We start from the raw sequence: 17,170 nt of genomic DNA, 5'->3' as shown, positions 1-17,170 counted from the left end.
AGCCCACATATTCTCAACACATTGAGACAAACCACTCTGATGTGATAAACATTTTCACATGGCCTCATCATTATTGGTTTCGCAATCTATCACTTGATTTTCTAACTCAACTATGGAAAGTGTGTTGCAATCTGCTAATGTTTTCTAACTAATATCACTTCTGCAGAAAGTGTCTCACTGGGAGCAGTAGGTCTCTCAAATGCGCGCACGATTGACCATTTCCTTATGATTGTGAAACAGAGACATCCCCTTTTCTAGGAATTTTCTGGTGAGTGGCAGAATGAGTCTTAGAGATGCTGAGAAATGATTCTCACTGAAATGCTTTGATTATATTGATCTACCTGACATTACCCCCCCCCCCCCCCCCCACCCCCCACCACCACCACCACCACCACCCAAAGGACTACAAAGGACATAAGCTTTCAAGCTTTATTGTGTTATTCTTGATGATTTTTCTTAAATTGTATGTGGAGGCGTCTTATGAACAGTATGTTTTTTTATTTCTATTGTCTAATAAATTGAATCAATCACTAATATAAGTGTTGTATTCATTACATGCTGTGTTCACAATAGCCTACTTGTATTCGCCCAGTTTTGTAATGCCATAACCTACAGTACACATACAAATATGTCCAACCCCCTCTCTAACTATAGTAATGATATGAAACCAGGAAACAACACACGAGCAAAGATCAACTAACAAGACAGACCATTAACCCATCAGCGGTCACAGACTGAAAGAGGGAAGGAGTGATGAAGACCAGTTATTTAATTCTCATATTTATATGCATCCCTGCAACCCTAAGAACCAATGGTAAGCTCCTGTTTGTTTCTGTGTTGAGCAAGTGTTAAAATGGATGGCACGTGTGGATGAGCCTAGGTCGAGGTTATGTAAACATTTTTGAACAAACATGGACATCAGTGAAAAGGGGTGGACCAGTTAATTGTATATCTGGGGTGGCCAACCCTGGCCTGGAGAGCTGTCATTTTCAAATAAGATAATTAATCAAGGTCAGTAAAAAAATATACATGATTAGTTCAACCAGGTGTGTCTCAACAGGGCTGAAAAAAAGCTTGCACTCACTGCAGCTCTCGAGGACCAGGGTTTGCCAACCCGGATTGACGTGGTCCCCACTGAGTTTTTGTCACCATCATTGGCTTTAGTGCCTACAGTAATTTTTCATCTGGTTGTTTTGAATGTGTTTGTCTTGAGATGAAGCATTGGTACCTTGTATGGATTTTTGTCGTTTTCAGAGTGATATCATGGCTAACCTTGTCAATAACGTTTCCAGACAATCTTCCAAACTGTAAAGATGCTCTCCGAGATTGTGTTAACCAAGTGGTATGGACCAGGTACTCCAATAAAAGTCCTTATCCCCTATTGTAATGGGATTTTAACGTGCCACGGATATTACAAAAAAGCCAGTACCTGTTTATCCTTGTAACTACACAGTTAAACATCTAGCTAGTCCATATGGGAATGTCCATTAAGTTGACATTTTAGTCATTTAGCACTCTCATCCAGAGCACCTTATAGTAGTGAGTGTATACATATTTGTACTTTTACATACTTGTTCCCTGTGGGAAACAAACCCACAATCCTGACGTTGCAAGCACCATGCGCTACCAACTGGGCTATATGGGATTTGATAACCATTTGATATCCATTCATTACATTGATTAAGTTGAATATAAGTCAAGGGTTCAAATCATGTAAGATGCTTTGTTTTTTTGGTAGGTGTTATGAGGATAGAATTACAATATGCATTCCAAGGGCCAGAATGCCCATCCCAAACTTCTACAGATGGTCTGTCAACTCATCCAATCAGGTGAGATCATGAATTCATTGCTGTTGATCTCACAACCTTCTGGTTCAGCCATATATACCGGCGTGCAGCAACAAAGACTTCAGACACAGCCTAATCTCTTGTTTTTTAAATTTACTGTTGCATATTGCAATTTTTGATATTTCCGATGGATGTGTTGCACTTAAAACTGTTATGTCCATTAATTCCACCATAGGCAGAAGAAAGCACGAATTCTGGACACAGAGTGCACATTCCTGCACATGCCCTCCAGAGAAGCAAGAGGAACGACTCTAATAGCACTGGCTATGTGCACATTACAATGGCTGTACTCAACAGCTCTCTATTCAAGGTTGGTAACTGACTCAAACAGTAGGCTTTTCTTAGTTATAGCTGAAACCAACCAATGGAAATGGACAAAATAGTGTCACTGCTGCCATATCCGGTATACAATTTAGCACTACAGTAAAACAATGAATATATTATTTAGTATCATGAAGTCATTTATTGAGGAAGGATTTTATGAAAGTGAAAGGCACATAAGACCTCTCTGAATGACGTTTGCTCCTCTGCTGCTGCTTTCTGTTGCACTTCCCTCCAATGTTACCAACAGCTTGGTCCAGTTCGAGGCTCTAGATCAGGGGAAGTCCTGGGGCAGTCTGTGCTGGCTGTGAGGGTGGGGGACCACGATGTGAGGGACCTTGACCAGCCTGTCAGAATCGCCTTCAGAAACACAAATGTGGTGGGTGAATGGAGTCCACTTGAACTTTCGACACTCACTGGCGGAATAAGACAGTGACTGTGCACCTACTGTATCTCTGAGACAAATGTTAGTCTAGTCTATACTTCAATGAACAGTGTGTGTGTTTTACATTGCCTTTGTTTCAGACTGAGAGAGGGACTTGTGTTTTCTGGAAGGACTCGGAAAATAAGAATGGCGAAGGTGGGGGCTATGTCTTGACTCGTCTTTTAGTGGTTGAACCGCTGCTGTGGATTACTATGTTATTTTCCTGTGTGTGTGGGCATTTGTGGGTGCTTGTATGTGTGTGTGGCTGGGTGTTGAACTACTCTACCTTCGCTAAACGTGTGTCTGTGACCTTTGTGGCTTTTCTGTCTGCAGGGGACTGGAGCTCAGAGGGTTGTATTACCGCTCTCATTCACGGAGAGTTTGTGTGCAGCTGTAACCATCTCAGCTTCTTTGCAGTGCTCGTGGTAAATACGTGCTACAGTTGTTATATATGTCCTTACTTCAGTTATTTGAATAACTCTATACAAATCATAACTGTGTAATACATGCAAAGACTGATATAGAAGTCTTCAAAACACTCACTTTAAAGGGATAGTTCACTGAAATGACAAAATGTCATGTTGGTTTCCTTACTCTATAAGCAGTCAATCGACAAGGTATGACAGAAATCCATGCTTTGGTTTGTTTACCTGGCCATTGTTACCAAATGCTAATGTTTTGGCACAAATCTAATGCAAGGCAACGATACAGATATTAGCATATTTTGCGCTTCATGTCCAAATCATCTACAAGTAACTTAATTGCGCTACACAATCAATTGTAGATACTTTAGGATAATTTGGACATGAAGTGCAAAAAAATGCTAATAGGTACCATTAACTTGCATTGGATGTGTACCACCAATGCTAAAACGTTAACTATCACTTTAATAATTACATAATTTTGTTGTGTATGGTAGGTCCTAGCTGGTAACATACTCTTGATTCCTTATCCTATTTTCTCACTGACAGAACTCACAGTTGTCGTTAGACCCTGTGAATGCCGCCAACCTCGGCTACATCTCCTACATTGGTTCATCATTCTCTGTGGTTTTCACCACAGTAACCCTTGTCATGTACACTTGTCTTAGGTAAGTATTCTCTCTTCATTGAAAATAAACAGAGTAGGTAAACCATTCACAATGCAGCTACACAATAGTACACATTCACAAATGTATGTGTCAAAAATATTGAGCGCTAAAATTCAAAGTAGAGGTAAGCAAGAGACCTCACTTCAGCCCTTTTAATCTGTACACAGACAAAGGCCTGATCACAGAAATAGAGCATAAATGGTATACATATATAAACATCTCTGTGGGCCTGAGCCTCTTGTTTTCTGTCCCCATAGGAAGGGGCATTTTGAACAGTCAATATCTATTCATGTGCAGCTGACAGGAGCGCTCCTGTTTCTGCACCTCTCCTACCTCTTGAGCGAGTGGTGGGTGTGGCATAAGGCTGATGGGGCTGAGGGACATGTCTGTCTGGCCTTTGGGTTGATACTGCACTGGGCTCTCCTGTCCACCTTCACCTGGTTGGCCATTGAAGGCTTCCATCTCTACATGCTGTTAGTCCGCGTCTTCAACATCTATGTCAGGAAATACCTGCTCAAACTGAGCCTGGTTGGATGGGGTGAGATCACAAGTTCCACTCATAAGTCTTTTTTGTTTTCTTTGACAGTTGAGCGATATTCTACACCATACAATGTATAGTCTAAATGCAGTCCTTGATTCCAGGCATACCCACTGCAACTGTGATGGCCTGTTGTTTCTCAGGAGTCTACGGCATACATAGCTTCTACATGACGGGGGCCAATAATGGCTCATCAACAGACATGTGAGGTTCAATTCACAGTATTTTGTCATAGGAAGCTAATATTTAAATATATATGTAGCCATGAAAACAAGCAAAGGTTCAAATGGACTCTTGTCTAACTGCAGATGTTGGATAAGCAGTGCTACAGACAGCTCTGGAGTGGTGGTCAGCTACATCACAGTGAGTGGATACCTGGGCCTGGTCTTCCTCTTCAACACAGCCATTCTAGGTGTGGTGGTGGTGAAGCTGTGGGGGCAGAGAGGGAAGGGTAGGATGTGGAAGGACTGGGCCACGGTCCTGGGGCTAAGCTGTGTGCTAGGAGTACCATGGGGGTTGGCATTCTGCACCTACGGCCCCCTTTCTCTCCCTGGACTGTACCTCTTCAGTATATTCAACTGCTTCCAGGGTCAGTATCCTATCACACACAACCTCTCTAAGGAAAGATATATGATTGATTGATTTAAATCTGAGTGATTTGTTGCTTTTCAATCCCTCCAAAATTATTCCTACTACAGGTGTCTTCTTGTTCCTGTGGTTTCTTGCCCTTTCACGTAAGGGCCGCCCAGAGCACTCCTCTGTGAAAGACTCTTCCAGTCAAAAGATGATGGAGACAAACTTCAACTGATACTGTGGGACTTCCAGCATACCTTTTAATAGTGTTTGCAGACCAAGTCCTGAGTATAAAACAGGGGGGAAAGTATAATTAATTTCTTCCTGGTACAGACCTCTTATACCGAAAATAAATGTATGGGCCTAAATATAGAATTGCATATAAAATCCCTATCAATTCAATAGCATTTCTCTGGGCCTAGTGGTAAAGATTTGACATGTAACTTTTAAAATGTATGACCTTTTATTATGGCATAACCAAAACCAGTCATGATGTTATCATCAGCTTGTCGAACAAGGGCTCCTTTACTAGGCTACCCGAGCACATTTATCCACTCACAACATATTTCCAGCCCCCAAACAATGGTGAATGGAAAGAGGCAGCTGTTACACAAAACACCAAAAAGTGTCAGGACATTTGGCGTTTGTATTTAGGCCAGAATATATGCGTCCACTGCTGTCTGCCACTCATCTCTGCCGTGGCATAATTTCAGTGTTTTTACATTACATTTTGGAGCTTACCACCTGTTTTCATGTCCATTTGCAAAATGTTCATGCCTCTGACAAGCGGTAATAATAAAAAGTGGTGTAATAGCCTACAGTTTTTTTTACATTTTAATTTCAATTATTGTGATATAATCTATTTTACCGGTACAGAAAACCCTCACTATTTATTTTGTGGGGACACCGTACCAGACCGTACCAACTTACTTTCACCCCTGGTGTTAACATGACATTTATGATATGACACATAAAGTGTGACACATGGAGCAAATAGCCATTAGCACACAGCCTATCTACTGAATAAAATGGTGTTTGGTGTTGTGGTGTTAATCAGATAATTGAATAATTTAATGCTTTCTTATTGTTTCATAAAAATAATTTACCAATGCTATCTGACCTATGATTCAGCCTTTTCCACAACACGTTAATGATACATAATAGAATGTCACTTTGAACTTTAATATAATGTAATTTATTGGAAACAGGAGACAAAGGGCTGTGAGACAAAGGCTTAAGGGGCGGCAGGTAAACAAAGGGGCGGCAGGTAGCCTAGTGGTTAGAGCGTTGGGCCAGAGGTTGCTAGATCAAGTCCCTGAGCTGACAAGGTAAAAATCTGTCATTATGCCCCTGAACAAGGCAAGATGGCTTGTTCCTAGGCCGTCATTGTAAATTTACATTTACATTTACATTTAAGTCATTTAGCAGACGCTCTTATCCAGAGCGACTTACAAATTGGTGCATTCACCTTATGATATCCAGTGGAACAACCACTTTACAATAGTGCATCTAACTCTTTTAAGGGGGGGGGGGGTTAGAAGGATTACTTTATCCTATCCTAGGTATTCCTTAAAGAGGTGGGGTTTCAGGTGTCTCCGGAAGGTGGTGATTGACTCCGCTGACCTGGCGTCGTGAGGGAGTTTGTTCCACCATTGGGGTGCCAGAGCAGCGAACAGTTTTGACTGGGCTGAGCGGGAACTGTACTTCCTCAGAGGTAGGGAGGCGAGCAGGCCAGAGGTGGATGAACGCAGTGCCCTTGTTTGGGTGTAGGGCCTGATCAGAGCCTGAAGGTACGGAGGTGCCGTTCCCCTCACAGCTCCGTAGGCAAGCACCATGGTCTTGTAGCGGATGCGAGCTTCAACTGGAAGCCAGTGGAGAGAGCGGAGGAGCGGGGTGACGTGAGAGAACTTGGGAAAGTTGAACACCAGACGGGCTGCGGCGTTCTGGATGAGTTGTAGGGGTTTAATGGCACAGGCAGGGAGCCCAGCCAACAGCGAGTTGCAGTAATCCAGACGGGAGATGACAAGTGCCTGGATTAGGACCTGCGCCGCTTCCTGCGTGAGGCAGGGTCGTACTCTGCGAATGTTGTAGAGCATGAACCTACAGGAACGGGTCACCGCCTTGATGTTAGTTGAGAACGACAGGGTGTTGTCCAGGATCACGCCAAGGTTCTTAGCACTCTGGGAGGAGGACACAATGGAGTTGTCAACCGTGATGGCGAGATCATGGAACGGGCAGTCCTTCCCCGGGAGGAAGAGCAGCTCCGTCTTGCCGAGGTTCAGCTTGAGGTGGTGATCCGTCATCCACACTGATATGTCTGCCAGACATGCAGAGATGCGATTCACCACCTGGTTATCAGAGGGGGGAAAGGAGAAGATTAATTGTGTGTCGTCTGCATAGCAATGATAGGAGAGACCATGTGAGGATATGACAGAGCCAAGTGACTTGGTGTATAGCGAGAATAGGAGAGGGCCTAGAACAGAGCCCTGGGGGACACCAGTGGTGAGAGCACGTGGTGCGGAGACAGATTCTCGCCACGCCACCTGGTAGGAGCGACCTGTCAGGTAGGACGCAATCCAAGCGTGGGCCGTGCCGGAGATGCCCAGCTCGGAGAGGGTGGAGAGGAGGATCTGATGGTTCACAGTATCAAAGGCAGCCGATAGGTCTAGAAGGATGAGAGCAGAGGAGAGAGAGTTAGCTTTAGCAGTGCGGAGCGCCTCCGTGACACAGAGAAGAGCAGTCTCAGTTGAATGACTAGTCTTGAAACCTGACTGATTTGGATCAAGAAGGTCATTCTGAGAGAGATAGCAGGAGAGCTGGCCAAGGACGGCACGTTCAAGAGTTTTGGAGATAAGATAAATAAGAATTAGTTCTTAACTGACTTGCCTAGTTAAATAAAGGTTAAATAAAAAATATCCTAGACACATGTGGAGGGTATGGGTCAACAGAAGATGAACAGCAGAGGGGCTACGGACATTTTATTTATTTATTTATTTAACCTTTATTTAACCAGGTAGGCAAGTTGAGAACACGTTCTCATTTACAATTGCGACCTGGCCAAGATAAAGCAAAGCAGTTCGACACATACAACAACACAGAGTTACACATGGAGTAAAACAAACATACAGTCAATAATACAGTAGAAAAATAAGTATATATACAATGTGAGCAAGTGAGGTGAGATAAGGGAGGTGAAGGCAAAAAAAAGGCCATGGTGGCGAAGTAAATACAATATAGCAAAGTAAAACACTGGAATGGTTGATTTGCAGTGGAAGAATGTGCAAAGTAGAGATAGAAATAATGGGGTGCAAAGGAGAAAAATAAATAAATAAATACAGTAGGGAAAGAGGTAGTTGTTTGGGCTAAATTATAGATGGGCTATGTACAGGTGCAGTAATCTATGAGCTGCTCTGACAGCTGGTGCTTAAAGCTAGTGAGGGAGATAAGTGTTTCCAGTTTCAGAGATTTTTGTAGTTCGTTCCAGTCATTGGCAGCAGAGAACTGGAAGGAGGCGGCCAAAGGAAGAATTGGTTTTGGGGGTGACCAGAGAGATATACCTGCTGGAGCGCGTGCTACAGGTGGGTGCTGCTATGGTGACCAGCGAGCTGAGATAAGGGGGGACTTTACCTAGCAGGGTCTTGTAGATGACCTGGAGCCAGGGGGTTTGGCGACGAGTATGAAGCGAGGGCCAGCCAACGAGAGTGTACAGGTCGCAGTGGTGGGTAGTATATGGGGCTTTGGTGACAAAACGGATGGCACTGTGATAGACTGCATCCAATTTATTGAGTAGGGTATTGGAGGCTATTTTGTAAATGACATCACCGAAGTCAAGGATTGGTAGAATGGTCAGTTTTACAAGGGTATGTTTGGCAGCATGAGTGAAGGATGCTTTGTTGCGGAATAGGAAGCCAATTCCAGATTTAACTTTCGATTGGAGATGTTTGATGTGAGTCTGGTAGGAGAGTTTACAGTCTAACCAGACACCTAGGTATTTGTAGTTGTCCACATATTCTAAGTCAGAGCCGTCCAGAGTAGTGATGTTGGACAGGCAGGCAGGTGCAGGCAGCGATCGGTTGAAGAGCATGCATTTAGTTTTACATGTATTTAAGAGCAATTGGAGGCCACGGAAGGAGACTTGTATGTATGTACTTTAGAGATGGGGAAAGGACCAATAAAATGGGGGAAAGCTTACGAGACTCCACCCGGAGGGGCAGGTCCCATGTAGACGGCCATACCCTCTGCCTGGGATGATAGTGGGGAATAGGAGTCCGGTGGTGGTCTGTTTGTTGACGATAACTGGAAGCGCTCTTGAGAAGAGTGGACAGAGCTCTCTTCCAGGTACACTGACAGTGGCGGATGAACATCTGGGCCGAGGGTATGTTGACCTCCTCTTCTTGCTCAGGGAAGAGCTGGGGCTGATAACCCACAGAGCAGTCGAAAGGCGAGAGCCCAGTGGCCGAGCAGGGAAGAGTGTTCCCGGGCATACTGCCTCCACACGAGTTGCCGACTCCAGGTGGTGGGGTTGGAAGAGATGAGGCACCGAAGAGTAGTCTCCAGGTAATGATTGGCACGCTCCGACTGGCCTTTGGACTGGGAGTGGTTGAAGGAGGCCAGCCGGAGGTTGCCGCAGGGTCTTATTCTGAGCACATACCGTGCATGCAGAGACGAATGCTGAGACGTAAGGGAGGATGGTCTCAGGGATGGTCTCAGAGTCCGACGGTGTGGCAACCGGAACTATACAGACGAGAGAGAGTGTCAGGCTTCACATTCTTGAACCCTGGGCGGTAGGAGATGGTAAAGTTGAAACTAGTGAATAACAGAGCCCAATGGGCCTGCCTAGAGTTAAGGCGCTTGGCGGTGTGGAGATAATCTAAATTCTTATGGTCCGTTCACACCAAAATGGATGTTCTGCCCCTTGAAACCAGTGTCTCCACTCTTCCAAAGCCATCTTGACCGCCAGAAGTTCCCGATTTCCTACGTCATAGTTTCTCTCAGCGGGATGGGACAGAAAGGCACAGGGATGCAGCTTTTGATTCTGGGCAGACAGCTGGGACAGGACGGCCCCCATTCCAACATCAGAAGCGTCAGCCTCAACCACAAAATGACGGGACGGGTCCGGATGGATGAGGATGGGGGCTGTAGTAAACCGATGCTTAAGGTCCAAAAACACCCTGTAAACAGCTGAGGACCATGTGAACGGCACCTTGGGAGAAGTGAGTGCAGAGAGGGGAGAAGCCAGGGTGATGTAGCCCCAAATGAAGCGGCGGTAGAAATTAGCAAATCCCAGGAAACGTTGCAGCTGCACTCTGGATGTGGGTTGTGACCAATCCACTACTGCTCTCGCACCTTTTCAGGATCCATCTGAACATTCCCTTCGGCAATGACGTATCCCAGAAAAGAGATAGTGGAGTGATGGAATTCACATATCTCTGCTTTCACAAACAACTGGTTCTCCAGGAGGCGCTGGAGGACTTGTCGAACATGGAGGACATGTTCTTGAGCAGAATGGGAGAAAACAAGGACGTCGTCGAGGTAGACAAACACAAACCGATTCAACATGTCACAGAGCACATTGTTGACCAGGGCCTCCGTTAGCTGTGTTGAAGGCTGTCTTCCACTCGTCTCCTTCGTGTATCCGAACTAGGTGGTAGGCGTTCCGAAGGTTGAGCTTGGAAAAGATGGTTGCCCCCTGGAGAAGTCTGAAAGCCGAGGAGAGGAGTGGTAGAGGGTAATGATTCTTAACCGTGATGTCATTGAGGCCCCCGGTAGATGATACATGGACACAGGGTCTTGGTGCCCGGGAGGAGGTCAATAGTGCAATCGTAGAGACGATGCGGAGGAAGGGAGGTGGCGCGAGCCTTGATGAAAACGTCCAGGAAGTCCTGGTACTCCGTGGGAACGGCAGAGAAATCCGAGGCTCTACCAGAGCCCGCAGGAGGATGTCCCATGGCAGGCTGTGCCGCCTTAAAACTTCTTATGGCTGAAGTCCCGTTAACGGGATCAATATGACAACAGCCAGTCGAAGTGCAGGGCGCCAAATTCAAAAAACAGAAATCTCATAATTAAAATTCCTCAGACATTCATGTGTCTTATATCATTTTAAAGGTAATCTTGTTGTTAATCCCACCAAAGTGTCCGATTTCAAATAGGCTTTTCAGCGAAAGCACTACAAACGATTATGTTAGGTCACCACAATAATTCCAGCTAAAGATAGCTTCACAAAAACCAGAATAGAAATAAAATTAATCACTAACCTTCGATTATTTTCATCAGATGACACTCATAGGACTTCATGTTACACAATACATGCATGTTTTGTTTGATTAAATTCATATTTATATTAAAAAATCTGAGTTTACATTGAGGCGACTAGATTCACTAGTTGCAAAAACATCAAGACTTTGCATAGCCACATCGTTTCAACAGAAACACTCATCATAAATATAGATGATAATACAAGTTATACACATGGAATTATAGATATACCTCTCCTTAATGCAACCGCTGTGTCATATTTCAAAAAAACTTTACGGAAAAAGAAACCCATGCTATAATCTGAGACGGCGCTCAAAAGTAAAACACCACCGCCGCAAAGATGGCGTCAACATAAACAAGAAAATATATGATAAATATTCCCTTACCTTTGATGATCTACATCAGAAAGCACACTAGGAATCCCAGGTCCACAATAAATGTTTGTTTTGTTCGAAAAAATCCGTTATTTATGTCCAAATACCTTCTTTTGTTAGCGCGTCTGGTTTACATATCCAAACGCTTTCAAACTTCAAAAAGTGATATTACCGGTCGAAGAAACATTTCAAACTAAGTACATAATCAATCATTAGGATGTTTTTAACATACATCTTGAATAACGTTCCAACCGGAGAACTACATCGACTTCAATTGAGAGATGGAACAGAGCTGCCTCTCACGTGAACGCGCCTGTTGAATGCATGGTCACCTCATGGCACCTCATACTAAATTCTGTCTCCTTCGACCCCCCTTCACATTAGAGTCATCAGACTTAGTTCTATTGACTGCTGACAACTAGTGGAAGCTGTAGGAAGTGAAAACTCATCCATATGTCTCTGTATTTTGAATAAGAGCTTGGTTGAAAATATGGCACCCCCAGAAAAAATACAAACAGGAAGTGGAACTTCTCAGGTTTTTGCCTGCCATATGAGTTAATCTCACAGTCTTAATTCAAACAGTTTTAGAAACTTTAGAGTACCTAACTGATGAGTCTGGTCTTTAACTGGACAGGTGGATTTGTAATGTCCTGTAGCACCACAATACAGGCAACTGTTGGAGTTAAGCCTGCATAATCGTTCCTGAGGCGACAATCGAGCTCTGCCCAGTTGCATAGGCTCTGGAGTAAGCGAGTCGCCCGTTCCCGATGATTCCCGAGGGGACTTGTGTGACTTCGGATCCACTCGGAAATTTAGGAGTCGGGACTTCCGGGGTTCTTCGAGGGTGAGCAAGCAGCCGTGGATGAACGAGTGGGGCCAAGAACAGACCTCCTCTCCCTCCTGCATTCCCGTAGGCGTCCATCGATCCTCATGGTTAAGGCTATGAGCGACTCGAGGTCCAGGGGAAACTCCCGAGCTGCGAGCTCATCTTTAATCTCCTCCGATAATCCACGAAGAAAGGTATCGAACAGGGACTCCGGGTTCCAGACACTCTCGGCGGCCAACGTGAGAAAGTCTACCGCGTAGTCTGCCACACCACTGGGGTCTTGACGCAATCAAAGTAGCTTTGATAGCCTTTGATAGCCTAAGTAGCCTACGTCCTCCAGACGTAGGCAAATGGTGGATTGTTGCTCCCTAGGCTGTACACAATCACCACTGAGCATCCGTGAGGTCTCCGTTGGGGCATGCTGCCTGATAGATAGTCCACGGGATTGCTCCAGTAAGGTTTTGAAACCCTGGTCATGGCGTCCCACCAGCATATGGAGTCCTTCCATAAGGTTCTAGAGTAGCTCTTCTTGTTTTCCAATGGTGGCTCCATGCATGGAGACAGTGTTGTGGAGCTGGTCCATGTCCGCTGAGTCAGTCATGGGAGTTCGTACTATAACGACACAGGATGAGACCCAGATGCAAACACGGGAGGCAGATGGTTTGAGTATCTGATGTTTATTAAAATACAAGGGGCAGGCAAGAGGCAGGTGGAGGACAGGGAGAAGTCCGTAAACCAGGTCAGAGTCTGAAAGGTACAGGGCGGCAGGCAGGCTCGAGGTCAGGGCAGGCTGAATGGGATGGCAGGCGGGCTTAGTGTCAGGGCAGGCAGAAAAGGTTGGAACCGGGAGGACTAGAAAACAGGGACTAGAAAAAACAGGAGTATGGAATAACACGCTGGTCGGCTTGACAAGACAAGACAAACTGGCAACAGGCAGACAGAAGACATTGGTATAAATAAACAGGGGATAATGGGAACAAATGGGAGACACCTGGTGGGGGGTGGCGACAAGCACAAGACAGGTGAAACAGATCAGGGTGTGACAGACTCGAAAGTATTGATGGCAGGGAGGTGTGTGAGGTGAAGCATGGAGAGGACAGAGACAGCCAGACTTGTAAATTGGGCTAAGGAACAGAAGATGGGTTTTGGAGAAATGCCATCGGTGCGTGCTCTGCAATACATCTAATCAAATCAAAGTAATACAGCAGATGAAGGCGCAGCAAGAGTGTGGTGAATGGATAGATGTGGTTATGGACAGCAAGGAAGAAGGAGAAGAGCTGAGTGTAGTGGAAAGATGTGTGTTGAGGAAGAATTGCGCCAAGTATAAACCATATTCTGCTGTCTCTGCTGGCTCAGAAATGGAACCTGACAAGAGTGAGAATGAATTACCTGTGGTGGCAGGTGTGGTGAAGACCTCCGAGTCCGAGCCTCGCACCGATGGTCATGCAAAGAATCTGGCCCAGTGGGAGTGACATTTTTGGAGAAAGTGGATCCCTGCCTTTTGGCTGATCCATATGTTTTTATTTTGAAAAAATTATTTCACCTTTATTTAACCAGGTAGGCCAGTTGAGAACAAGTTCTCATTTACAACTGCGGCCTGGCCAAGATAAAGCAAAGCAGTGTGACAAAAACAACAACACAGAGTTACACATGGGATAAACAAATGTACAGTCAATAACACAATAGAAGTAGTCTCAGGCTGGGTAGAAAAGAAGTTGTGTACTGTGATATTGGTGAAGGTCGCTCGAAGTGGACTTGGGATGATTTTCTGTATTTCTTCTGTCTAGAGGGATTGGGTGCTTCGTGTCACGCGACTAGGGACAAGATCTGTGACTTGCTTTGGAGCAACTGAAATTGTAAATTCCATGTGTCTGTTATGCCCGACGTTTGGTGCGACACAGACCCGGTGGCGAGCATGGTGAAACCGAGAAGACATTGTCTGTCCTTTTGAGTTTTAAAGCAGAGTCTTTACCTGATGAAGTCATGTTGGGATATGTCAGTTATCCAGTGAGAGCTTTTGTGCCAAACCTGTTACAGTGTTTCAGATACCAAGTTATGGTCATGTTGCAGCAGTGTGTAGGAGGGAGATTACAAGATGTGAGAAGTGTGCAGGAGGGCATGGGACAAAGGAATGTGTAGTATCGGTGGAGTTAAACTGTGTGTCAATTGTGTCCGGTGAAGTGTCCAGTGTGAGAGAGACAGGTTGAGATTGCCAGGGATTGAGTAGAATAGAAGATGTCTTATGCTGAGGCAGTAAAGAGAGGACAGGATGATTGGTCAAGGGTGAGTAGTAGGCCTAGGCCAATGAATTTGTGCTTCAGTAAGATTGGCTTCTTAGCATTTATTGCCATGGCTATCAATCACAGAATATAGATGTTGTGGTGGCAGTTAGAGGACGTCTTTCGGAAGTTGTCATAATTACTGTGTAATTCTATGGAAGTGGTGAGAACCATGAGCCTGCCAGGTTTTGTATTGAAGTCAGTGTACCCAGAGGAGGACGGAAGCTAGATTTCCTCTGGCTACACCATGGTGCTACCGCACAGAGTGCTGTTGAGGCTACTGTAGACCTTCATTGCAAAACAATGTGTTTTAATCAATTATTTGGTGACGTGAATATATTTAGTATAGTTTTATCGAAATAAGATCACTTTTTTATTGGGGGGGGGGTGTTGCGACTGAGCACTGAAGCAGGCAGCGGAGTCACTTGAGTGAGAGGAGACAGAACAGCATGCTTGCACGTTGTGACCACGTTTTACCAGTTGTTGGTAGGCTATTTAAATTGTCATTATGGAGACACATATTTCCAACTCTTTTTCCATAAAACATAGGCTAACACGCTAGAACTGATGAGCATCGAGAAATAACCGGAGACAACAGGAAAACTACTTTAGGCGCTCTAGAGTGCATTAGATAAATTAGCGCGGAGGTGGTTTAAACTGCATTCTAATGTGGACTACTTATAGAAAAAAGGGTCTTACTTGTGCTCAGGTCTTGGGTCTCGAGCACAGCACGAGTGAAAACTAAGTTATGGAACTCCCTAGCATGCATCCATTATAGGAAAAAGTCCACAATGAAACTGACATTAAATGTAGAGAATGATACATTTGCATCTGGAGGCTACTGGAGCCTACCATGTTATAAAATAAATATGTTGAAATGACGATATCACTGGAGTCACTGCAAATCAATTTGTGCCACTTGTGAAGCCTACCTGGAGCTGACATTTGGTGGAAAAAGTAGGTCCCCCAATTGTCATAATAGAGTAAAAGTAAAGATGCAATAGAAAACGACTCAAGTAAAAGTCATCCAATAAAATACTACTTCAGTAAAAGTCTGAAAGTATTTGATTTAAAAGTTTTCTTTATTTAACTAGGCAAGTCAGTTAATAAGAACAAATTATCTTTTACAATGACGGCATACCCCGGAAAAGCTCGGACGACGCTGGGCCAATTGTACACCGCCCTATGGGACTCCCAATCACAACCTGATGTGATACAGCCTGGATTCGAACCAGGGACTGTAGTGACACCTCTTGCAGTGCCTTAAACCACTGCGCTACTCGGGAGCCCTAAATCATAAATCATAAATATACTTAAGTGTCAAAAGTAAATGTAATTGCTAAAATATACTTAAGTGTCACGCCCTGATCTGTCTCACCTGTCCTTGTGCTTGTCTCCACCCTCTCCAGGTGTCGCTTATTTTCCCTTGTTTATTTATCACTGTGTCTCTCTGTGCCAGTTTGTCTTGTTTGTTCAAGTCAACCAGCATTTTGTTTCTCAGCTCCTGCTTTCCCAGTCTCTCTTTTCTCGCCTTCCTGGTTTTGACCCTTGCCTGTTCTGACTCTGAGCCCGCCTGCCTGACCACTCTGCCTGCCCCTGACCTCAAATCTGCCTATCGTCTTGTACCGTTTGGACTCTGACCTGGTTTTCTGAACCCCTGCCTGTCCTGACTTCGAGCCTGCCTATCGCCTGGTACTGTTTGGACTCGGACCTGGTTTATGAACTCTCGCCTGTACCCGACCTGCCTTTTGTCTACCCCTTTTGTCATAATAAATATCGGCGCTCAACCATCTGCCTCCTGTGTCTGTATTTGGGTCTCGCTTGGTGCCCTTATACTTAGTATCAAACGTAAAAGCATAAATAATTTCAAATTCCTGATATTAAGGAAATCACACAGCACTACTTACTTTTTAAAAATGTATTTATGGATAGCCAGGGGCACACTCCATCACTGACACATCACTTATAAACAAAGCATTTGTGTTTAGTGAGTCCGCCAGCTCAGAGGCAATAGGGATGACCAGGGATGTTCTCTTGATTAGTGCTTAGTGCGTGAATTGGACCATGTTCCTGTTCTGCTAAGCATTCAAAATGTAACGAGTACTTTAGGGTGTCAGGGAAAATTTATGGAGTAAAAAGTACATTATTTTCTTCAGGAATGTAGCAAAGTAAAAGTTGTCAAAAATATAAATAGTAAAGTACAGATCCTCCCCAAAAACGACTTAAGTAGTACTTTAAAGTATTTTTACTTAAGTACACCACTGTATCCATGTTATTAATATTTGATTCAGTGATTGAAATTACGACCCATCCTCAGTAGCCTATTCCAGCAGCCTATTGGGTAACGGAAGCACTTCTTACCTCGAAATCACCTCGCTATTCATGGTTAATAAATGGTTAATAAATGAGTCAGTCAATTTGAACTAGGCAAGCAGCTACATTTTTTATTTTACATCTTGTCTACATTTTGCCTAGGCTACTGAAGGATATCTGAAATTAGATGTACGCCTACCAGGGGCTATAGGCTACCTGTATCTAGCTAACCAAACCATGGCAAAGTATGATTACAATCATAAACCCAGATTTTTGTGAGTAAGACTAGCCTATGCCCTTTGAAATGATAAGTCAATCTCGCAAATAGGC

At 44.4% G+C, this 17,170-nt stretch overlaps 1 protein-coding gene across 1 annotated transcript; it reads left to right on the top strand.

The window, feature by feature from the left end:
* The first annotated feature begins 679 nt into the window (after positions 1-679).
* LOC139576235 (adhesion G-protein coupled receptor G5-like) lies at positions 680-5,609 on the top strand. The gene is made up of 12 exons (XM_071402054.1): positions 680-814; positions 1,293-1,353; positions 1,739-1,829; positions 2,023-2,157; positions 2,419-2,547; positions 2,694-2,748; positions 2,926-3,017; positions 3,564-3,682; positions 3,940-4,220; positions 4,325-4,424; positions 4,529-4,809; positions 4,919-5,609. The coding sequence occupies exons 1-12, from the start codon at positions 754-756 to the stop codon at positions 5,026-5,028; spliced, it is 1,515 nt and encodes a 504-aa protein (XP_071258155.1). The 5' UTR covers positions 680-753; the 3' UTR covers positions 5,029-5,609.
* Positions 5,610-17,170: the final 11,561 nt, after the last annotated feature.

Source organism: Salvelinus alpinus, chromosome 5 (genome assembly GCF_045679555.1).
Source record: "Salvelinus alpinus chromosome 5, SLU_Salpinus.1, whole genome shotgun sequence".
Taxonomy (NCBI): domain Eukaryota; kingdom Metazoa; phylum Chordata; class Actinopteri; order Salmoniformes; family Salmonidae; genus Salvelinus; species Salvelinus alpinus.
The sequence above is the reverse complement of the archived record's forward strand: the minus strand, read 5'-3'. Positions and strand labels throughout refer to the sequence as shown.

What these genes read in the sequence shown, in the direction of transcription:
- LOC139576235 (XM_071402054.1), top strand. Translation starts at nt 754, where the DNA reads ATGAAGACCAGTTATTTAATTCTCATATTTATATGCATCCCTGCAACC. An exon ending in CTGTCAACTCATCCAATCAG is followed by an intron (nt 1,830 to 2,022) that starts GTGAGATCATGA and finishes ATTCCACCATAG; the next exon opens with GCAGAAGAAAGCACGAATTC. An exon ending in GTCATGTACACTTGTCTTAG is followed by an intron (nt 3,683 to 3,939) that starts GTAAGTATTCTC and finishes CTGTCCCCATAG; the next exon opens with GAAGGGGCATTTTGAACAGT.